Source organism: Myotis daubentonii, chromosome 1 (genome assembly GCF_963259705.1).
Source record: "Myotis daubentonii chromosome 1, mMyoDau2.1, whole genome shotgun sequence".
NCBI classification, from domain to species: Eukaryota; Metazoa; Chordata; class Mammalia; order Chiroptera; family Vespertilionidae; genus Myotis; species Myotis daubentonii.
In genome coordinates this window covers 6041783-6065914 of record NC_081840.1, presented here as the reverse complement: position 1 = coordinate 6065914, position 24132 = coordinate 6041783, and the positions used below count along the sequence as shown (strand labels likewise).

Genomic DNA, 24132 nt, shown 5'->3' with positions numbered 1-24132 from the left:
ATGTGTTACTCAATGTGGGGCCTGAGGGGGAGAAGAGAGAGGACTTTGCCTGACACCAGAGAGCTCCAGTCGCTGCTAACTCTTTTCCTGTCTCCTTCTTATTGGTTTTCTCACCTCCCTCGCTATCAACGCCTTTCCCAGCACCGTCCTGTGCCCAAATGTAGCAGCCTACTCCCCTCATTAAACGAGAATGAGTAGAAACTGCAAAGATGCAACATGCAAAATGTAAGCTGGATGGTGGTGACGGCTGCACGGCAACAAATGTGTTTATTACCACTGAACTGTAACGTAAGTGGTTCAAATGGTCAATTTTATGTTTTACCACAATAAAAGAATTTAAATATACAAAGCGTGCATCGGCAGCATGCTTTCACCTGCCACGGGCTTGGAAGCCAGGCAAACACGTGGGAACTATGAGCCACTCGGGCCGGAGGGAGGACAGGAGTCAAGCGTCTGTGCCCTGTGGCCTCTTTCCAACGCACAGATCCTCGCTGGTCCCTGGTCCTTTCTGCTGGGCCCCTGTGCTGGCTGCTCTTGTGCTGCCCGGGCTGGCGGGCTGGCCCGGCTGCCCCCACAAGCTCTGATGCCCTAGGCACTGAGGCTGGTTCTTGAGGAGGCTCCAGCCTGGCCTGGGCCACCAGAGTCACTCTGTCCACTGCCTCTTCACCCTGCACCTTCCTTGGGGGCTCTGCTGGGGAAGGAAGGGGGTGACCCTCCCGACCTCACCTCTCCTTTCTGAGCTGCTCTGGGAGGAAGACCCACCTGTCAGTTGACCACCCTGGTCCAGATACACTAGGTCAGGGAGAGAAGGAAGCCGGGTCAGGAACCTGTGGTGATGGAGGGAGCCACCGACTGGGGGTGGGGCAGAGCAAAGCGTGGAGAGGGGTAGTTTGGCCGGGTCAAGCTCTTTGGGCCAAGGTTTCTACCTCCATAATATGTGAGCTCTGGGAGGGCAGGAACTTGGCTTCTTTCGCTGCCATATCCCCAGGACTTGGAGCAGAGGTGTCCAGTAAATGCTGAGGGGATGGATGGATGGATGGATGGATACATAGATGGATGGGTGGATGGATGGATAGGTTGGCAGATGGATGGATGGGTGGATGGATTGGTTGGGCAGGTCAGGACTGAGGACCTCCAGCTTTACCCATTCACTCCTTCACTCAAAGTCCCCTCGTGCATTCATTCCTCATTCATTCATTCCTCAGGCCTGCACTCATTCATTCATGCGCTCTGCCATTCATGCTCACACGGTTCATTCATTCCCTGCCCCGCCGCCATTCCACGGCTCCAGCGCCCACTGGGCACCCCGTGCACGGGTCAGGCCCCGCGCCCCCCAGGGGTGTCCCGGTGGGACGCTGCTGCGGGGGGAGCCGCGGAATGAGCCGCGGCTGCGCGGGGCCGGGGCTGGCGGGGAGCCGGGCTGGGGGCGGGGGGCGGGCGCTCCCTGCGGGAAGCCGGGCGGGGCAGGGGAGCCCCGGCCGCGCCGGCTGCGGGCGCGCTCGGCCTCGGCAGGGAGGGCGGCGGCCGGGAGCGGCGGCGGCCGCGGCCCCGGGGCCATGTGGACGGGCGGCCGGCGGCCGGGCCGCCTGCGCCGGGCGGTGAGTACCTGCGAGCCGGGAGGGCGCGGCACGGCGCCGGCGCGTTGGCGGGGCGGGGCTACCCACGCCGCGGGGCGGGCTCTGCACGGCGACCCAGGCGCGGGGCCCGGGGCGCCCGGCCAGCCTCCCGCGCCTCCCCGCCCTCCCCGCGGCGCCCCCTCCCGTGTGGGTGCGCCTGGGCCCCGCCGGGCACGCTCCGCGGCCCGGGAGCAGCGGCCCGCGCGCGGGGAGGCCGGGATCGAGGGGCGGGGCCCGCACGGGGCCTCCGCGCGCCGTCCTGCCCCGGAGGGGCCCGTCTCCGCGCCGGGGTCCCATTGGCGGGGTCCTCGGCCCCCACCGCGCGTCTCCGCGGCGGGAGGGAGGGAGGGAGGGTGGGAGCGGGCCAGAATGAGGCCTGGGAATCCAGGGCCCGCCGCTGCCTGGCGCAGGTAGCCCGGGGACAGGTAGGCCTCTGCCTGCCCTGCCCTGGGAGGAGCGGGGCCCGCCGGCTCTGTGGGGCCCGCACTCCCCGGGGAGGCTGAGGAGCCCGGAGGGGGCTGGACCAAGGGCTGGTTCATGTTGCCTTTGCAGCGAGTGGGAGCGCCAGCCCCACACACCCTCCTTCTCATGCACCACCTGCCAGGCAGGTGCTACCCATCTCCTCCGTCACAAGAGAGGAAACTGAGGCTCAGGGAGGCGAGGGCTGGCCCAGGGCCGCTCAGCTCGGGTACTCACCCTCCCAGCACTTGGGATGGGCATGTCTGCCCCAGGATTTCCGCCTCCTGACAGTTTTAGTGGTATTTCCTTCCTTGCCTGGGCCCCACCCCTTCAGGGGCAGTGTGGGTGACATCCCGGAGGCTCCTGAGCCAGCAGGACAGGAGCAGAGTCTGCACCCAGAGCGAGTGGAGTGACGATGAGGAGCACCTGGCAATGTGGAGCCCTGGGTGGCCCAGGTTGGCCCACCTACAGGCCAGGGGTCGAGGCCTGGGGCCATTGGGCAGGCAGGGTCTCCACTGGCCTGGCTCCTTCTTGGTCCAATGGCTCCCCTAGATCCCTGGGGGCCACGGACAGGCCCGTTCCCTTCCCTGGGTCCCAGTCTGCCTTCCACCCACACAGCAGAGGCCCTTTCCACTCCCGGGGCCAGCGAGGGCTGCGGGAGAAAGCCCCCCATAACTGCGGTGTGTGGCACTGCCGGCTGGGGCAAGTGGCTGATGGAGGCGGCTCTGCCTGGCATCTGTGCTGCGCAGGGCGGGAGGCGGCGGTGCGGGCCCTGGCAGCGTCCCGAAAACCTTTAATTTCCCCGACTCTCACTGTAATCAGGGTGGCACAGGAAAGCGAGCAGGGTGGCAGATGCAGCGTCTTCCCGGCTGCTCAGCACGCTGGCAGGGCGAGCGTCCGCTGGGCGGTGAGGAGGACCCTCCCTGAGCTATTACACTTCGATTCCCGCACCCTGTGTTCCTCTGATCATCAGAACCTGGAGCTGCGCGCACCTGAGATTGAGTGGAAAAGCCGAGGGTTGCCTGGAGCCTTGGCCACGTGGAATGGGCTTCCCAGGGGCTGGTACGGGGAGTGGGACATCTCCAGGTCAGGGAGGGGAAGTGAGCCAGACAGTCTGGAATAGGAGCCCATCTACTCTCAAAGCCTCTTGGGCCAGGGTCGGGCCCACAATAGCTGCCATTTATTGAGCACCTACTATGTGCCAGGTCTAGTATAACCATTGTCCCACATCATCTCCATGGCACCGCTTGGAAGTAGTTCCTCTCTTCCTATAGGCCAGAGGTGCTCAACCTGTGGGTCCCGACGTCGCCCTTTGGGGGTCGAACGACCCTTTCACAGGGGTCGCCTAAGACCATCGGAAAACACATATATAATTACATATGGTTTTTGTGATTCATCACTATGCTTTAATTATGTTCCATTTGTAACAATGAAAATACATCCTGCATTTCAGATGTTTACATTACGGTTCATAACAGTAGCAAAATTAGTTATGAAGTAGCAACGAGAATAATTTCATGGTTGGGGGTCACCACAGCATGAGGAACTGTATTAAAGGGTCGCGGCATTAGGAAGGTTGAGAACCACTGCTATAGGCCCTTAAGGACATGAAGAATGAATGAAGGAATTGAGGAATGAATGGATGAATGAATGATGGGTGGATGGGAGGGAAAGGCCTGGGGGTGAGGGGAAGAGTGCAGGGACCAGAAGAGGCTCAGTCCTGTGGAGTGTGGAGGTCAAGGGCAAGGCCAAGAGGTAGGGAAAGGTGGTTTCTCCCCTCGAATCAGGTGAAGACCCCCAGGACAAAACCAGGAGTAACCCCGAGGCTTCTTGTGTTGTCTAGAATTGCCCGGCTCCTCCTGCCCCAGAACTGGTCTCTAGCCTGGTGGAGGGGCGTGGACAGGAGGCTGCAATCTTGGATTCCAGTCTTCCTCTGCCACTGATTCCCTGTGTGACCTTGAGCAAGGCCCCACCCCTCTGTGGGCTCAGTGTCTGGGGTTCAACACCTCTCACAGTCCAAGGACTGACTTCCATGGCCTGAGAACAGGCACAGATGGCAGGCCGTGGTGGCAGAAGCTGGCCAGAGCTGGGATGAGTGAGTGAGTGAGTGAGTTCTGCATTCACCCGCATATTCTCCCCATGCACCCCACTCAGCGCCATTCACTGGGTCCACTTAGGTGAATCTGAGGAAGACCCTGCCCTTCCAGAGCTCACAGTCTGTCGGGAGACCCTGACCTTGACCAGTGTAGTAGGCGTTCCTGGTTTTTCCTGCCCTCCAGCCATGAAGGGGACCCAGCAGTGGCCACAACCCCAGCAGGTCATGAATCTGGAGGCCAGTGCAGCAGCCCCTGAGGGTTTCCTGGGGTGGGGATCAGCGAGAGCCCAGCTCTGAGCCAGGACAGGGGATGGCAGTCATTTGCTCCATTAGCAAGCCCTGAACCAAGTCAGGGATGGAGCTGGGCCTGGCCTGGGGAAGAAGGACATGGAAAGTTCCAGTCCCGCTTTGGGTGGTATGTGCGGGGATTATGGGGCACACAGGTGGAGGAGCAGTGTGCGGTGGACTGAGGGGGATCGTGGTGGATGGATGGACGATGATGGGGGGCATGAAGCAGGACAGACCAGTGGATGGATGGATGGATGGATGGATGGAAAGCTAGAGGAGTAGACGAATGGGAGGACATAAGTGGCAAGATAAATGGAGATGGATGAGAGGATGGATGGAGGAATGGATAAGGATGAAGGACTGACTGGAAAAGCAGAACAAGATTCCAGCGGTGGATACATGGGTGGGTTGACAGAAGGGAGGATGGATTTCTGACGCATATGGCAAGATGGGTAGAGGAATGGATAGGAGATCTAAAATGGATGGGTAGATGTCAGCAGATGGATGGATAAAGGGGTGGATGGAGACATGAGGAAATGAATGGAGGCTAAATGGATGTAGTCAATGCATGGGGCTAGGGTGGATGGATGGGGACTTGAATGATATCAATGAGATGATGGTATAGGGGTGGATGGGTGGATACAGGAAGAGTGAATGGCTAGTATTTAATATTTTATTTTATTTTATTAAATATATTTTATTGATTTTTTACAGAGAGGAAGGGAGAGGGATAGACAGAAACATCGATGAGAGAGAAACATCGATCAGCTGCCTCCTGCACACCCCCAACTGGGGATGTGCCCGCAACCAAGGTACATGCCCTTGACCAAAATCGAACCTGGGACCTTTCAGTCCACAGGCCGATGCTCTATCCACTGAGCCAAACCGGTTAGGGCAGTATTTAATATTTTAATATTTTAGAAAAAATTAAATAAACCTGGTAACACTGGACTCACATCCTCACGTGGCAACCATTGTGAGGTTGAGTGGCTATAAGTCCTTTATTTTTAAAAAAATATTTTTAATTGATTTCAGAGAGGGAGGGAGAGAGAGAGAGAAGCATCAATGATGAGAATCATTGATTGGCTGCCTCCTGCACGCTCCCTACTGGGGATTGAGCTCGCAACCCAGGCATGTGCCCTTGACCGGAATCCAACCCGGGATCCTTCAGTCCGCAGGCCAGCACTCTATCCACTGAGCCAAACCGGGTAGGGCTGCCACCAGCCCTTTAGAGGGGCAATCCCTCCACAGCCTCCTGCAGACCTAACCAGTCTGCTTCACACACTGATCTGCCTGGCCTCGGAGGCCTTTGGGCTTTGACCCCTACTCTAAATCCTAGGGGACATCCAGTCCTTCTCTATTCCCAGGGAGGCAGTGAGTTTAGTCATCTCAATGACATTTCTCCTCTGGCCACCTGTGCAGTCATCTGCCCAGGACACATCTCTGATGGCCCCATCTCCCATGTCATCAGGAACAGTACATGTGGAGAGTAGCAAGGGCGCCCCCTCTCCCGCCACAACGAAGTAGGTGCCTCAGGTCAGCCCCTGGTGTGCTGGGGTCTGAAGGAGATCCCCACGGTCTCAGCCTGACCTGATACTCGTCAGAGAGCTCGGTTACTCCCAGAATTGGCAACTTCAGAGCATTTCAAATGGGCTACCCCTTTTGCAGAATCAAAAACAGCCCAGGGTCAGCTTGGCCGGCATGGCTGTGGTTGAGCCTTGACCTATGAACCTGGAGGTCACGGTTCAATTACCGGTCAGGGCACATGCCTGGGTTACAGGCTTAATCCCCAATGTGGGGCGTGCAGGAGGCAGCTGATCAATGAATCTCTTTCATCATTGATGTTTCTCTCTCTCTCCCTCTTTCTTCCTTCTCTAAAATCAGTTTTAAAAAATATATCTTTAAAATAAAAAAACCAGCCCCGGGTTCTGGGGCAGCCCTGTCGCCTGTACCACTGTGTCATCCAGGAAAGGTCTCGTTTGTTCCTAAATGCACAGACTCAGGCATGGGAGGTGGGCCAGTGCACGAATGGACACATGGGATGGGTGGATGCACTGCGGACAGACAGCCGGAGGCGTGGATACTAGGTATAACTAACAGGGATGGATACATGGATGAATACATTGATGACTGGTGGATGGATGGATGGGTACAGGAATGACAGGATGAGTAGATGGGTGAATGCATGTCAATGGATGGCAGGTTCGGGCATGGAAGGAGGCACTGAAGCATGAATGGGTACATGCCAACGGATGGATGGTTACAGGGCTGGCTGGCTGGTCAGATGAGCGGGACATCTTTACTCCCTAGATGCTGGTACTCGATGGTGTGGCGGGGGAGGCAGGGCTGGAAGGCACGCTGAGGGATGATAACACCGAGGTGTAGTGTCTTGTAAAGACAGGCGATCAGCAGGAATCCTGCAGGGACTTCCTTGTCTGGGGGGACTTCCTAGCAGGTCTGGACCGCACGTGCATGTGCATGGATGTGGGGACTTGAGACAGCTGACGCCTGTGACCCCCTTGAGGGTCTCAGGCCAGCGTGGAACTCTCCAGAAGTGAGGAGGCAGCGTGGTTCAAAGCACACGTGTGAGGATTTCCAGGCCTCAGTGTGCTTGTCTGGAAAAGGGGGTAGTAACGGACAGCTCCGCACAGGAATGAGTGAGTGTCCTGGCTGAGCCCCAGAACACTCCTGTGACCACACATGCTAGGGAATGGACAATTCAGAGCCCTGTGCTAAGGAGCCCTGACCTGAGGTCCTACTACGTGCCAGGCTCCATGCTGGGCCGCCCAGCACCGTCGTGGTGTTTGCTGCATCAGGCCAGCCTTGGCCGCTTGCAGTAACCTTAGGGCCCACGTCCCCCTCTGTGAACCAGTAGCAATTCCCAGTTTAGGGAATACGTTTAGGAGAATGAAAGGAGGTGGGGCTTAGAGGTCTTCGCAGATGCCCAGCATGCCATCTCTGCCAGGTCTTCCCCGTCCAGCCCCAGCAGGCAATGGCAGCAGGGTCCCTCCTCTCTCGGGGCTCATCCCCCCCAAGGGGGTGGGGGAGTGGGGGAGGGGCAGAACAGGCAGTGATGGAGGGGCTGAGGGAGTCCTAGGAGGAAACGAGGTGTGAGTGCGTGACCGTGGGGTCCCCATCCCGGGTTTGCTGCATCTGAACCATGTGACCTCCCTGAGACTGCTTCATTTTAGCACAAAACGGAGGTCACAGCTGCCCCACCTCCCAGGGCTGGATGAAGATTCGGGCGATGATGCAGGTACACGCCCAGCATGGATCATGGCACACAGTAGGGCTCAGGAAGGGGCTGAAACAGATGAGTCAAGAGGCAGGGCTGCTGGGCCAAGAGAGGCAGCCCAGGCTGCAAGAGGTGAGCAGGCCCAGACTGCGAGCGCAGCAGCCGACAGCATCCTCCAGGGCCTCTGGCCCAGGCGGCTGAGAGCCAGTGGGTTGTTATGACAACGGGAACTTGTCTGATGCAGCCGGGAACTTGTCTGATGCAGTCGGCAACTCTGGGAGAGGCTCAGAGGACCAGCTGGCCGAGGCCCCCAGAACACTCCTGTGACCACACATGCTAGGGAATAGACAAATCAGAGCCTTGTGCTAAGGAGCCCTGACCTGAGGTCCTACTGGGTGCCAGGTTCCTTGCTGAAGGCACCCAGCACGTGGTCTCTTGCACCATTTTCCACTACTGCCTGTGTGCTGGGGATTGCTCTGTCCGGATATGACAGTGAGGAGGGGAGGTGACTTGCCCAGGGTCCCGCTGGGGTGCTGGGGTGGTGTTTGACCTTGGATCTGCCTGTCTCCATGTCCTGTTCCCACGGTGATGGAGCAGGGGCTGGATGGCTCTTGCTGCAGAGGGGGCTGTCCAGGTGTAAAGGGGTGGCCATCAGGGGAGTGCAGGGGTGGGAGGGACACTGTGCATTCCCAAGAGCCTGGGACCCCTCCCAGGAGGGCCACACCCAGCTGGGGAGAGCTTGGGAGCCGACAGCCTGGACCTGTGACACATTCACTTACACAGACATTCAAGATCTGCTTACTGAGCACCTACTATGTGCCAGGCCCTGTGCAGAGAGCTGGGACAGAGTGGACAGATAATAAACAAATGGTCACAAGCATGTTAACTCCAGTTGGGGGCCGTGGTATGAGACCAGGGGTTATAAGAGGCTGTTGCCGGGGTCTCTGGTCTAATATGGGGGGTGGGAGGGGTCAGGCTGTTGACCTGGGGCCCTGAGAATTAGGTGATGAGAAGGAGTCCGAGTGCCCCTGGCAGAGGGCACGGCAGGTGCCAAGGCCCTGCGGCAGACAGAGCTCCGCACCGTTCAGGAATGTGATGGGAGTTTCGGGAGGAGGTGCACAGCAGCAGAGACAGAAGACACTGGGCCGCCCGAGCCTTGCAGAGCATATGAAAGTGTGACATTGTCTGGTCATCCTGGCTGAGATTTCAGAAGTTCACACTGGTAGGCATGAGGCATGAACTGAGCTGAACCAGCAAAGGGTCAGGGGCCCCAGGAGGGGTGATTGCAGGTGAGGCCTGGTGGCACCTGGAACCTGCAGGGTTGACGGTGGGGATGTAGGGAGGTGAGGACATCTAAGAGGAGCTGAATCCCGGGGCCTGGTACTTAGGGATGGGCTCAGGGGAGACGGAGAGGGAGGGGTCCAGGCAGCTCCCAGTCCTGTCTCCGGCAGCTGATTTCGTGGAGTTTTTCAGACATTCAGTCAGGGTGCTGTGGGTCATCCAGAGAGGTGTGCAGCTAAGCCCAGCAAAGAGGGGGTCCCTAGCACTTGAGTTAAGGTGTCTAGGCACAGCCAGGTGAGCAGGGGCAGGGGCACAGCCATGAGCAGGCAGTGCCAAGCAAAGCCTCGGCCATGCTCCAAGCAGGGATGGTGGAGGCCACCAGCTGGCCAGACCAGGTCTGGGGCTGCCCCTCCCCCATCTCCCCCCCAGCAAGCCTTCCTTTGGCTCCTGCAGCCGGGTCCCAGGAAAGAGTCCTGCCTGGACCCCGGCTCCCGGGATGCCAGGAGTCAGGCCATCTCCCTTCACACAAAGGAAGAAGTGCCCAGGCCTGGCTCTGGCGCTTCTCTGGGTTAACTCCCTCACCCAGCTCCCCATCTAGCTCTTCCCTGGGCCCCATGTACCGAAGGCTCTACCCCCAGCACCATCAGCTGCGGGTCCTCACCTATCCCGGTTGGCGCTTCCCTCACCATCATCAGCTGCGGGTCCTCACCTATCCCGGGTTAGCTCTTCCCTCACCACCATCATCAGCTGCGGGTCCTCACCTATCCCGGTTAGCTCTTCCCTCACCACCATCATCAGCTGCGGGTCCTCACCTATCCCGGGTTAGCTCTACCCTCACCATCATCAGCTGCGGGCCCTCACCTATCCCGGGTTAGCTCTACCCCCAGCACCATCAGCTGCGGGTCCTCACCTATCCCGGGTTAGCTCTACCCTCACCATCATCAGCTGCGGGCCCTCACCTATCCCGGGTTAGCTCTACCCCCAGCACCATCAGCTGCGGGTCCTCACCTATCCCGGGTTAGCTCTTCCCTCACCATCATCAGCTGCGGGTCCTCACCTATCCCGGTTAGCTCTTCCCTCACCATCATCAGCTGCGGGTCCTCACCTATCCCGGGTTAGCTCTTCCCTCACCATCATCAGCTGTGGGTCCTCACCTATCCCGGTTAGCTCTTCCTTCACCATCATCAGTTGCGGGTCCTCACCTATCCCGGTTAGCTCTTCCCTCACCATCATCAGCTGCGGGTCCTCACCTATCCCGGGTTAGCTCTACCCCCAGCACCATCATCATCAGCTGCGGGCCCTCACCTATCCCGGGTTAGCTCTACCACCAGCACCATCAGCTGCGGGTCCTCACCTATCCCAGGTTAGCTCTACCCCCAGCACCATCATCAGCTGCGGGTCCTCACCTATCCCAGGTTAGCTCTACCCCCAGCACCATCAGCTGCGGGTCCTCACCTATCCCAGGTTAGCTCTACCCTCACCATCATCAGCTGCGGGCCCTCACCTATCCCGGGTTAGCTCTACCCCCAGCACCATCATCAGCTGTGGGTCCTCACCTATCCCGGGTTAGCTCTACCCTCACCATCATCAGCTGCGGGTCCTCACCTATCCCGGGTTAGCTCTTCCCTCACCATCATCAGCTGCGGGTCCTCACCTATCCCGGTTAGCTCTTCCCTCACCATCATCAGCTGCGGGTCCTCACCTATCCCGGGTTAGCTCTTCCCTCACCATCATCAGCTGTGGGTCCTCACCTATCCCGGTTAGCTCTTCCTTCACCATCATCAGCTGCGGGCCCTCACCTATCCCGGTTAGCTCTTCCCTCACCATCATCAGCTGCGGGTCCTCACCTATCCCGGGTTAGCTCTACCCCCAGCACCATCATCATCAGCTGCGGGCCCTCACCTATCCCGGGTTAGCTCTACCCCCAGCACCATCAGCTGCGGGTCCTCACCTATCCCAGGTTAGCTCTACCCCCAGCACCATCATCAGCTGCGGGTCCTCACCTATCCCAGGTTACCTCTACCCCCAGCACCATCAGCTGCGGGTCCTCACCTATCCCAGGTTAGCTCTACCCTCACCATCATCAGCTGCGGGCCCTCACCTATCCCGGGTTAGCTCTACCCCCAGCACCATCAGCTGCGGGTCCTCACCTATCCCGGGTTAGCTCTACCCTCACCATCATCAGCTGCGGGCCCTCACCTATCCCAGGTTAGCTCTACCCCCAGCACCATCAGCTGCGGGTCCTCACCTATCCCGGTTAGCTCTTCCCTCACCATCATCAGCTGCGGGTCCTCACCTATCCCGGTTAGCTCTACCCTCACCATCATCAGCTGCGGGTCCTCACCTATCCCGGGTTAGCTCTACCCCCAGCACCACCATCAGCTGCGGGTCCTCACCTATCCCGGTTAGCTCTTCCCTCACCATCATCAGCTGCGGGTCCTCACCTATCCCGGTTAGCTCTACCCTCACCTTTATCAGCTGCGGGTCCTCACCTATCCCGGGTTAGCTCTACCCCCAGCAGCATCATCAGCTGCGGGCCCTCACCTATCCCGGGTTAGCTCTACCCCCAGCACCATCAGCTGCAGGTCCTCACCTATCCCGGTTAGCTCTTCCCTCACCATCATCAGCTGCGGGTCCTCACCTATCCCGGTTAGCTCTACCCTCACCATCATCAGCTGCGGGTCCTCACCTATCCCGGGTTAGCTCTACCCCCAGCACCACCATCAGCTGCGGGTCCTCACCTATCCCGGTTAGCTCTTCCCTCACCATCTTCAGCTGCGGGCCCTCACCTATCCCGGTTAGCTCTTCCCTCACCATCATCAGCTGCGGGTCCTCACCTATCCCGGGTTAGCTCTACCCCCAGCACCATCAGCTGCGGGTCCTCACCTATCCCGGGTTAGCTCTTCCCTCACCATCATCAGCTGCGGGTCCTCACCTATCCCGGTTAGCTCTTCCCTCACCATCATCAGCTGCGGGTCCTCACCTATCCCGGTTAGCTCTTCCCTCACCATCATCAGCTGCGGGTCCTCACCTATCCCGGGTTAGCTCTACCCCCAGCACCATCATCATCAGCTGCGGGCCCTCACCTATCCCGGGTTAGCTCTACCCCCAGCACCATCAGCTGCGGGTCCTCACCTATCCCGGGTTAGCTCTACCCCCAGCACCATCATCATCAGCTGCGGGCCCTCACCTATCCCGGGTTAGCTCTTCCCTCACCATCATCAGCTGCGGGTCCTCAACTATCCCGGGTTAGCTCTACCCCCAGCACCATCATCAGCTGTGGGTCCTCACCTATCCCGGGTTAGCTCTACCCTCACCATCATCAGCTGCGGGTCCTCACCTATCCCGGGTTAGCTCTACCCCCAGCACCATCATCAGCTGCGGGTCCTCACCTATCCCGGGTTAGCTCTTCCCTCACCATCATCAGCTGCGGGTCCTCACCTATCCCGGTTAGCTCTTCCCTCACCATCATCAGCTGCGGGTCCTCACCTATCCCGGGTTAGCTCTTCCCTCACCATCATCAGCTGTGGGTCCTCACCTATCCCGGTTAGCTCTTCCTTCACCATCATCAGTTGCGGGTCCTCACCTATCCCGGTTAGCTCTTCCCTCACCATCATCAGCTGCGGGTCCTCACCTATCCCGGGTTAGCTCTACCCCCAGCACCATCATCATCAGCTGCGGGCCCTCACCTATCCCGGGTTAGCTCTACCCCCAGCACCATCAGCTGCGGGTCCTCACCTATCCCAGGTTAGCTCTACCCCCAGCACCATCATCAGCTGCGGGTCCTCACCTATCCCAGGTTAGCTCTACCCCCAGCACCATCAGCTGCGGGTCCTCACCTATCCCAGGTTAGCTCTACCCTCACCATCATCAGCTGCGGGCCCTCACCTATCCCGGGTTAGCTCTACCCCCAGCACCATCATCAGCTGTGGGTCCTCACCTATCCCGGGTTAGCTCTACCCTCACCATCATCAGCTGCGGGTCCTCACCTATCCCGGGTTAGCTCTTCCCTCACCATCATCAGCTGCGGGTCCTCACCTATCCCGGTTAGCTCTTCCCTCACCATCATCAGCTGCGGGTCCTCACCTATCCCGGGTTAGCTCTTCCCTCACCATCATCAGCTGTGGGTCCTCACCTATCCCGGTTAGCTCTTCCTTCACCATCATCAGCTGCGGGCCCTCACCTATCCCGGTTAGCTCTTCCCTCACCATCATCAGCTGCGGGTCCTCACCTATCCCGGGTTAGCTCTACCCCCAGCACCATCATCATCAGCTGCGGGCCCTCACCTATCCCGGGTTAGCTCTACCCCCAGCACCATCAGCTGCGGGTCCTCACCTATCCCAGGTTAGCTCTACCCCCAGCACCATCATCAGCTGCGGGTCCTCACCTATCCCAGGTTAGCTCTACCCCCAGCACCATCAGCTGCGGGTCCTCACCTATCCCGGGTTAGCTCTACCCCCAGCACCATCATCATCAGCTGCGGGCCCTCACCTATCCCGGGTTAGCTCTACCCCCAGCACCATCATCATCAGCTGCGGGCCCTCACCTATCCCGGGTTAGCTCTTCCCTCACCATCATCAGCTGCGGGTCCTCACCTATCCCGGGTTAGCTCTACCCCCAGCACCATCATCAGCTGTGGGTCCTCACCTATCCCGGGTTAGCTCTACCCTCACCATCATCAGCTGCGGGTCCTCACCTATCCCGGGTTAGCTCTACCCCCAGCACCATCATCAGCTGCGGGTCCTCACCTATCCCGGGTTAGCTCTTCCCTCACCATCATCAGCTGCGGGTCCTCACCTATCCCGGTTAGCTCTTCCCTCACCATCATCAGCTGCGGGTCCTCACCTATCCCGGGTTAGCTCTTCCCTCACCATCATCAGCTGTGGGTCCTCACCTATCCCGGTTAGCTCTTCCTTCACCATCATCAGTTGCGGGTCCTCACCTATCCCGGTTAGCTCTTCCCTCACCATCATCAGCTGCGGGTCCTCACCTATCCCGGGTTAGCTCTACCCCCAGCACCATCATCATCAGCTGCGGGCCCTCACCTATCCCGGGTTAGCTCTACCACCAGCACCATCAGCTGCGGGTCCTCACCTATCCCAGGTTAGCTCTACCCCCAGCACCATCATCAGCTGCGGGTCCTCACCTATCCCAGGTTAGCTCTACCCCCAGCACCATCAGCTGCGGGTCCTCACCTATCCCAGGTTAGCTCTACCCTCACCATCATCAGCTGCGGGCCCTCACCTATCCCGGGTTAGCTCTACCCCCAGCACCATCATCAGCTGTGGGTCCTCACCTATCCCGGGTTAGCTCTACCCTCACCATCATCAGCTGCGGGTCCTCACCTATCCCGGGTTAGCTCTTCCCTCACCATCATCAGCTGCGGGTCCTCACCTATCCCGGTTAGCTCTTCCCTCACCATCATCAGCTGCGGGTCCTCACCTATCCCGGGTTAGCTCTTCCCTCACCATCATCAGCTGTGGGTCCTCACCTATCCCGGTTAGCTCTTCCTTCACCATCATCAGCTGCGGGCCCTCACCTATCCCGGTTAGCTCTTCCCTCACCATCATCAGCTGCGGGTCCTCACCTATCCCGGGTTAGCTCTACCCCCAGCACCATCATCATCAGCTGCGGGCCCTCACCTATCCCGGGTTAGCTCTACCCCCAGCACCATCAGCTGCGGGTCCTCACCTATCCCAGGTTAGCTCTACCCCCAGCACCATCATCATCAGCTGCGGGCCCTCACCTATCCCGGGTTAGCTCTACCCCCAGCACCATCAGCTGCGGGTCCTCACCTATCCCAGGTTAGCTCTACCCCCAGCACCATCATCAGCTGCGGGTCCTCACCTATCCCAGGTTAGCTCTACCCCCAGCACCATCAGCTGCGGGTCCTCACCTATCCCAGGTTAGCTCTACCCTCACCATCATCAGCTGCGGGCCCTCACCTATCCCGGGTTAGCTCTACCCCCAGCACCATCAGCTGCGGGTCCTCACCTATCCCGGGTTAGCTCTACCCTCACCATCATCAGCTGCGGGCCCTCACCTATCCCAGGTTAGCTCTACCCCCAGCACCATCAGCTGCGGGCCCTCACCTATCCCGGGTTAGCTCTTCCCTCACCATCATCAGCTGCGGGTCCTCACCTATCCCGGTTAGCTCTTCCCTCACCATCATCAGCTGCGGGTCCTCACCTATCCCGGTTAGCTCTTCCCTCACCATCATCAGCTGCGGGTCCTCACCTATCCCGGGTTAGCTCTACCCCCAGCACCATCATCATCAGCTGCGGGCCCTCACCTATCCCGGTTAGCTCTTCCCTCACCATCATCAGCTGCGGGTCCTCACCTATCCCGGGTTAGCTCTACCCCCAGCACCATCATCAGCTGCGGGTCCTCACCTATCCCAGGTTAGCTCTACCCCCAGCACCATCATCAGCTGTGGGTCCTCACCTATCCCGGGTTAGCTCTACCCCCAGCACCACCATCAGCTGCGGGTCCTCACCTATCCCGGGTTAGCTCTACCCCCAGCACCATCAGCTGCGGGTCCGCACCTATCCCAGGTTAGCTCTACCCCCAGCACCATCATCAGCTGCGGGTCCTCACCTATCCCAGGTTAGCTCTACCCCCAGCACCACCATCAGCTGCGGGTCCTCACCTATCCCGGTTAGCTCTTCCCTCACCATCATCAGCTGCGGGTCCTCACCTATCCCGGTTAGCTCTACCCTCACCATCATCAGCTGCGGGTCCTCACCTATCCCGGGTTAGCTCTACCCCCAGCACCACCATCAGCTGCGGGTCCTCACCTATCCCGGTTAGCTCTTCCCTCACCATCATCAGCTGCGGGTCCTCACCTATCCCGGTTAGCTCTACCCTCACCTTTATCAGCTGCGGGTCCTCACCTATCCCGGGTTAGCTCTACCCCCAGCATCATCATCAGCTGCGGGCCCTCACCTATCCCGGGTTAGCTCTACCCCCAGCACCATCAGCTGCAGGTCCTCACCTATCCCGGTTAGCTCTTCCCTCACCATCATCAGCTGCGGGTCCTCACCTATCCCGGTTAGCTCTACCCTCACCATCATCAGCTGCGGGTCCTCACCTATCCCGGGTTAGCTCTACCCCCAGCACCACCATCAGCTGCGGGTCCTCACCTATCCCGGTTAGCTCTTCCCTCACCATCTTCAGCTGCGGGCCCTCACCTATCCCGGTTAGCTCTTCCCTCACCATCATCAGCTGCGGGTCCTCACCTATCCCGGGTTAGCTCTACCCCCAGCACCATCAGCTGCGGGTCCTCACCTATCCCGGGTTAGCTCTACCCCCAGCACCATCATCATCAGCTGCGGGCCCTCACCTATCCCGGGTTAGCTCTACCCCCAGCACCATCATCATCAGCTGCGGGCCCTCACCTATCCCGGGTTAGCTCTTCCCTCACCATCATCAGCTGCGGGTCCTCACCTATCCCGGGTTAGCTCTACCCCCAGCACCATCATCAGCTGTGGGTCCTCACCTATCCCGGGTTAGCTCTACCCTCACCATCATCAGCTGCGGGTCCTCACCTATCCCGGGTTAGCTCTACCCCCAGCACCATCATCAGCTGCGGGTCCTCACCTATCCCGGGTTAGCTCTTCCCTCACCATCATCAGCTGCGGGTCCTCACCTATCCCGGTTAGCTCTTCCCTCACCATCATCAGCTGCGGGTCCTCACCTATCCCGGGTTAGCTCTTCCCTCACCATCATCAGCTGTGGGTCCTCACCTATCCCGGTTAGCTCTTCCTTCACCATCATCAGTTGCGGGTCCTCACCTATCCCGGTTAGCTCTTCCCTCACCATCATCAGCTGCGGGTCCTCACCTATCCCGGGTTAGCTCTACCCCCAGCACCATCATCATCAGCTGCGGGCCCTCACCTATCCCGGGTTAGCTCTACCCCCAGCACCATCAGCTGCGGGTCCTCACCTATCCCAGGTTAGCTCTACCCCCAGCACCATCATCAGCTGCGGGTCCTCACCTATCCCAGGTTAGCTCTACCCCCAGCACCATCAGCTGCGGGTCCTCACCTATCCCAGGTTAGCTCTACCCTCACCATCATCAGCTGCGGGCCCTCACCTATCCCGGGTTAGCTCTACCCCCAGCACCATCATCAGCTGTGGGTCCTCACCTATCCCGGGTTAGCTCTACCCTCACCATCATCAGCTGCGGGTCCTCACCTATCCCGGGTTAGCTCTTCCCTCACCATCATCAGCTGCGGGTCCTCACCTATCCCGGTTAGCTCTTCCCTCACCATCATCAGCTGCGGGTCCTCACCTATCCCGGGTTAGCTCTTCCCTCACCATCATCAGCTGTGGGTCCTCACCTATCCCGGTTAGCTCTTCCTTCACCATCATCAGCTGCGGGCCCTCACCTATCCCGGTTAGCTCTTCCCTCACCATCATCAGCTGCGGGTCCTCACCTATCCCGGGTTAGCTCTACCCCCAGCACCATCATCATCAGCTGCGGGCCCTCACCTATCCCGGGTTAGCTCTACCCCCAGCACCATCAGCTGCGGGTCCTCACCTATCCCAGGTTAGCTCTACCCCCAGCACCATCATCAGCTGCGGGTCCTCACCTATCCCAGGTTAGCTCTACCCCCAGCACCATCAGCTGCGGGTCCTCACCTATCCCAGGTTAGCTCTACCCTCACCATCATCAGCTGCGGGCCCTCACCTATCCCGGGTTAGCTCTACCCCCAGCACCATCAGCTGCGGGTCCTCACCTATCCCGGGTTAGCTCTACCCTCACCATCATCAGCTGCGGGCCCTCACCTATCCCAGGTTAGCTCTACCCCCAGCACCATCAGCTGCGGGCCCTCACCTATCCCGGGTTAGCTCTTCCCTCACCATCATCAGCTGCGGGTCCTCACCTATCCCGGTTAGCTCTTCCCTCACCATCATCAGCTGCGGGTCCTCACCTATCCCGGTTAGCTCTTCCCTCACCATCATCAGCTGCGGGTCCTCACCTATCCCGGGTTAGCTCTACCCCCAGCACCATCATCATCAGCTGCGGGCCCTCACCTATCCCGGTTAGCTCTTCCCTCACCATCATCAGCTGCGGGTCCTCACCTATCCCGGGTTAGCTCTACCCCCAGCACCATCATCAGCTGCGGGTCCTCACCTATCCCAGGTTAGCTCTACCCCCAGCACCATCATCAGCTGTGGGTCCTCACCTATCCCGGGTTAGCTCTACCCCCAGCACCACCATCAGCTGCGGGTCCTCACCTATCCCGGGTTAGCTCTACCCCCAGCACCATCAGCTGCGGGTCCGCACCTATCCCAGGTTAGCTCTACCCCCAGCACCATCATCAGCTGCGGGTCCTCACCTATCCCAGGTTAGCTCTACCCCCAGCACCACCATCAGCTGCGGGTCCTCACCTATCCCGGTTAGCTCTTCCCTCACCATCATCAGCTGCGGGTCCTCACCTATCCCGGTTAGCTCTACCCACACCTTTATCAGCTGCGGGTCCTCACCTATCCCGGGTTAGCTCTACCCCCAGCATCATCATCAGCTGCGGGCCCTCACCTATCCCGGGTTAGCTCTACCCCCAGCACCATCAGCTGCAGGTCCTCACCTATCCCGGTTAGCTCTTCCCTCACCATCATCAGCTGCGGGTCCTCACCTATCCCGGTTAGCTCTACCCTCACCATCATCAGCTGCGGGTCCTCACCTATCCCGGGTTAGCTCTACCCCCAGCACCATCAGCTGCGGGTCCTCACCTATCCCGGGTTAGCTCTTCCCTCACCATCATCAGCTGCGGGTCCTCACCTATCCCGGTTAGCTCTTCCCTCACCATCATCAGCTGCGGGTCCTCACCTATCCCGGTTAGCTCTTCCCTCACCATCATCAGCTGCGGGTCCTCACCTATCCCGGGTTAGCTCTACCCCCAGCACCATCATCATCAGCTGCGGGCCCTCACCTATCCCGGGTTAGCTCTACCCCCAGCACCATCAGCTGCGGGTCCTCACCTATCCCGGGTTAACTCTACCCCCAGCACCATCATCATCAGCTGCGGGCCCTCACCTATCCCGGGTTAGCTCTTCCCTCACCATCATCAGCTGCGGGTTCTCACCTATCCCGGGTTAGCTCTACCCCCAGCACCATCATCAGCTGTGGGTCCTCACCTATCCCGGGTTAGCTCTACCCTCACCATCATCAGCTGCGGGTCCTCACCTATCCCGGGTTAGCTCTACCCCCAGCACCATCATCAGCTGCGGGTCCTCACCTATCCCCGGGCTCCCCCTGAGGAACTGCACACAGCGGCTAGTAACTGAGACGGGATAGGACCGTAGCTTAAACAAGATGGGGTTACTCCTCTCACGTTAATGAGGGTCCGGAGGCAGGGGCCGGGTATAGCACTGGGGTGCCGACTCCGTGGTCATGAGGAGCCCAGGTTCCCTTGTCTTTCTGCTCCTCCCATGTTTACATCTGGCTTCTGTGCAAGTTTGCTTCGTGGTGCCGTAGAGCTGTAACAGCTCCAGCCATCACGTCCATGTTCCAGATAAGAAGCAGGAGGCTGGGGAGTGGGCGCAAAGAAAGGCAACAGGCAAGCTGTCTGATCCCTGTTACAGAGTTCTCCCAGAAGTCATGCCCCACAGATGCTGTTGATATCTTATGGGCTACCCTTTGGCTGCAAAGGAGCCTGGGAAATGCAGTGTTTTGTTTTTTGTTTTTTTTTAGCCAGGTGACTTGCCTTCCAGAATAAAATGAGGCCTCTTTACTAAGGAAGGAAGGGAGAAGAGTGGGCCACCAGCAGCCTCCTCCACAGCCTCCCTCCTTCAGGCCCTGCCTTCACCCTGTCCCTGCGCCCAGCCCCGCACCTGGCAGGAGAGGCGAGGAGATACTGGAGTGTGTGAGGCCCAAAGCAGGGCCGCTCCCCGTACACAGCAGGTGCTCATTCGTGCAGGCTGCCTCCCCAGGCAGACGCAGAGCCCAGGACGCGACCTTGTCCTCTCTAGCACTTTCTAAGCCCCGAGCCCCGCTCCTGATTAGTGAGAATCAATTTAGGGGGCGGGAGGCTCTCCTGCCACGTGCTCTGTGGATCGATGGGCAGGCGGGCGCTGGACAGTCACTCTGCCCAGTGAGGGATGGGCTGGCCAGAGAGGGCCCTGTGAGAGGAGAGAAGCGGGGTCAGGGAGCACTGGCAGAGGCTTGACTAAGGAAGATGCTGTCGGGGCCCAGCTCCCAGGCCCGGGGCCCTGACCGCGGCAGCCGCAGACAGGATGGCCATGGCCCCCTCATGGAGCCCAGGGCCCAAGCCCCCAGGGAGGGAGCATGCAGAGAGGACCCTCGAAGCCACACACCTAGCCCCAGCCCAGCTGGGAACCCTGAGGACCAGACGTCTGGCCCCAGCTGGGCAGCATGGCCTGGCCAAGAGGAGACACGGGCATCGCCTAGCCTGCCGTGTACCCCCAAGCCCCCAAGCACTGGCGGCGAGCCTGCCAGCGGCCCCCTCGCCCGCCTGGACCGCCGCCGGGAGGCCAGGCTGCCTTTTTCTAGGTTCCTGGATGAGGTCACAGTGCAGGTGCTGGACCCGGGGACCTTGGAGGCCTTCCGGGGACCCCGAGGCCGCAGCCCAGAGCCCTCCCCTGGTGAGCGAGGCCCGGGCTTAGCCCAGGAGCCCCTCCCAGGAGCTGCAGCCCCAGAGAGGACCCTGGCCCGGAGCCCCCAGCCGTCCTCAGAGGTGACGGCCGAGGCTGCAGGCAGATTGGGGTCCAGCCAGGCAGTGGAGACCAGCGGGACTCACGTGGGCAGCGGCGAGCAGGGAGGCCTGGCTGCCTCCCCTGGGCAGCCTCCGAGCCGGGTGAGTCTTAGCCCCAGATCATCCTCAGCCAGCAGCTGGCCAGAGTCTGCTGAGGCCCCTTCCCTGCCCCTCCACGTGCCATTTCCCCCCAGTCCCCGTCCCTCCCTCGGAGCACCTGCACCGCACCCCTTGGATAATCTGCAACAGGAAAGACCTGAGCCCGAAAGAATGAATCTCTAAGGTGAGATTCTGGCTTCGGGGCAGGCAGGACTGAGTGTGCCCGAGCAGCGATAGCAATAACAGCACCGCGCGCTGGCAGAGCCCTCGGAGGGTTCCGCCGGATTTCATATCATCCCCCGACAGCCTGAACCAGACACCTCCGCCCCAGGCAGGATGTCACCGTCTGTCAGGCAGCGACGTGGTCCACGTCCCGTTTCATGGGGTTGAAAACAGCCCTGGGGAGTCTGGGCTTGGACCGGGGTCTCTCAGCACCTCGGCACCCCCTGCCACACACACTGGGCCTCAGACAGGTGGGCGGGAGGACTCGGCGAGACCTCCGTTGTCCTGGGGATGGAGCTCTGCTGGGCGTCAGGACCGCCGCACCCCACATGCTGGTACCCCAACCTCGGCACTGACCTCCTATCCCCGAGAACATCCGTGTCCCTGAGGCCGTGACGTTGCCCCTGTCCCCGTACTCCCTTCCCAACTTCTCCCAGCACAGGACTGCGGTGGGGGCCACGGGCCAGGTTGGTGGGGATCTCGACCAGGCCCTTCCCAGAAGGTCTTCCCTGTGGGTAGGTTGTTTTAAAAACAAAATCCTGGGTGAGATACTTTCTGGATTCGTGACAAGATACAGCTGATACTTGCTGACAATTTACTGGTGTTCTGACCCCCAAGCCTCAGAGCGCCCCCGGAGTTCTCAGCTCAAGGGTCTGCTGGGCGCTGTGTGATCTTAGACAAGTCACCCACCCGCTCTGTGCCTAGTTCCCCAGGTAGTGAAAAGTAAAGGGCTGTGACTTCCCCTTTGCCTTGTCAGAGGGAAAACGTCCGGCAGGAACCCAATAAGCATCATGTCCCCTGCCTCCCGCATAAGGGCCTGGGGATCGGGGCCCCCACCCTCGGCTGCTCTGTGTTCTGCACACCACGCAGACCTCACTCCGGGGACGGGGGCAGCTGGGCCTGGGGCGCTCTGTGCGGGGGGGCGGGGGGGGCTGGCAGTGTTCTTCCCAAAGAGTAACAGCCCCAAACCCACCCCCACCCCCACCCCCACCCCTAACCCCACCCCCACCCCCACCGCTGGGCCACATGGCATGGCAGGCACCTACTGTGGACTCCCTCAGCTCCAGCCTCATCTCAAATACTCAAAACAAGAGAGAGAGAGCGATGGACCAGGCCCATTTATAGACCAGGGACTGAGGCTCAGAGAGCTGCGCCCACAGGGCCCTGGCTGGGCTGTGCCCTGGCTCAGTGAACCCGGGCAAGCCACCTCTCCCGCCACATCTCATGGGTGGGGGTGAGGTTAGAGGTCATTGGTGAAGGTTGAAGGTGCCCAGTGCACAGTAGAATTTCAGTCACTGGGACGATGATGGCCCCTCTCCCGTGTGCCTCCTGCCCTGCACCAGCCTGTGTCCCCAGGAGAGTTCCCAGGGTGCAGGTGAAGCTTTGGGGAGGCAGGGCAGACGCCTGGCGTCCAGTCATCAGCCCGAAAGCTATGAACCAGAGGAGGGCTCTGGACCTCCGTCCTGTCTCTGCCCGTGTGGCTGAGTGGCCATGGGTGACCCTGGTCCCCCCCCCCCTTTATTGTCCAGCAAATGAGAAGCCACTGTAGAAGGTCTCCGGGACTCCAGCCCTCCCTGTCCACAGACCTGGACCCAAGGCTCATTCATACTATAGTGTGAATGGCTCAAGCAAGCCATTTCCTGTGAACAAAAGGGTCAGAAGAAGAGAGTGGGAAGGACTGGGCCAGGGTCATGGAAGGAGAGGCAGGCTGGGGCTCTGAAGCAGCCGGGGTGGGATTTGTGACAAGACCCCAATGCCACGCCTGGCAGTGCCCGGAGCTACGGTTGGACCCTGTCTGAGGGGCTCTCCACTGAATGACCTTGACAAGTCACGCGGTCCTCCGGGCCTCAGTCTCCCCTCTGCAGGACAAGCTTAGGTGTTGGATGGTGCCTCTCCCATCTCTGGGGAGGTAGCTGCTCCTCGCTCCCCAACTGCTTCCACATGGGAATGTGGGCAGAAGTTGCCAGATCTTCCAAAATCTCAGTAGAAGCCAAAAATACGGCTTTGAAAGTGTAAACTCTCCCAATTTTTAAATGTTGGCTCCAATATTTTTCAAAAAAAGTTAAAACCCTCTTTCAGGCCAAACACAACATGCTGGTGAGCCAGATTTAGCTCCGGGGGCCAGTTTGCAGCCGCCGAACTAGCCCGTCTGCAGCCACACACAGCTGGAACCTGCAGAGGCCACGGAGAGCCACGGGCAGGGAGTGGCACAGGGGCACCCCTCAGACCAGGGCCTGGGTTCAGGTCCCCAACTGGCTGGATGACACTAGGCAGGTGCTCGCCCCCTCCCGCTGGCCACCTGCAGAGCCCCGCAGCTCACCCTGGTCTTGCCGCTGAGGTGGTGGGGGGGACCCACTGTGTGTCCAGCCCGCGCTAGCCCTGTGGGTGATGCTCTGGGACCCGCGGCCGGCCTCTCCCCCCTGGCAGTCTGTGACGCCGAGGGTCCTTCCCTCCCCCTGGAAGCGCCTGCTCTCCTCCTGCCTCCCTGCCAGCTCCCTGGTCTCCGTGGCTGCTCTGCCCCCTCCGGAGCCTCTGGCTCTCCCTCGGCATCTGCGCTCCCTCCATGGCGGGCTCCTCCAGCGTGGGGGCTTTCTGCTGACCACTCCCAGATTCATCTCTGGGCCCGCCTCTGAATGCAAACCCCTGCACCCACCCTGGTCGCTGTCCCTGCCGGACATGCAGTGGGCACCTCTGGACCTGAGCCTCTCTGCTCTCGCCCCCTTCCAGCTGCTCGGGTCCAAGCATTCATGGTCACGTGGATGACTCTTCTGCACCCACCTTAGTCTGTAGGGTATCTCCCCCGCCCCCTGGTTCCCACGCGCTTGGATCTGCAGGCACCCCAGCTGGACTCCTGAGGCAGGCCCCGCGCCTGCCCCTCGGTGTGTCCTCCACTCAGCAGCGTGATGCATATGCCCCTGTTCAGCCTTGCGGGGACTTCCGATCCACTCAAGATGGAGCCAAGGTCCCTTGAAGCCTCCCACTCAGCCCCTGCTCCCCACTGGTGACCAGGTACTCCCCAAACTCATGAGACACCCCACCCCCAGGGCCTGCCCCTCCCAGCAGCTCCCCAGGCTTTGCTCACATGTCACCCTGACTAACCTGTGGATAGCGGCACAC

At 60.0% G+C, this 24132-nt stretch overlaps 1 protein-coding gene across 3 annotated transcripts in view; it reads left to right on the top strand.

Moving 5' to 3' along the window:
- Window positions 1-1468: 1468 nt before the first annotated feature.
- Window positions 1469-24132, top strand: part of BEGAIN (brain enriched guanylate kinase associated) — a 45645-nt gene continuing 22981 nt past the window's right edge. For all 3 annotated transcript variants that reach the window (XM_059686476.1, XM_059686470.1, XM_059686494.1), the window contains exon 1: window positions 1469-1598. In XM_059686476.1, coding sequence (XP_059542459.1) covers window positions 1557-1598 — 42 coding nt within the window. In that variant the 5' untranslated portion in view covers window positions 1469-1556. The remainder of the gene's footprint in view (window positions 1599-24132) is intronic.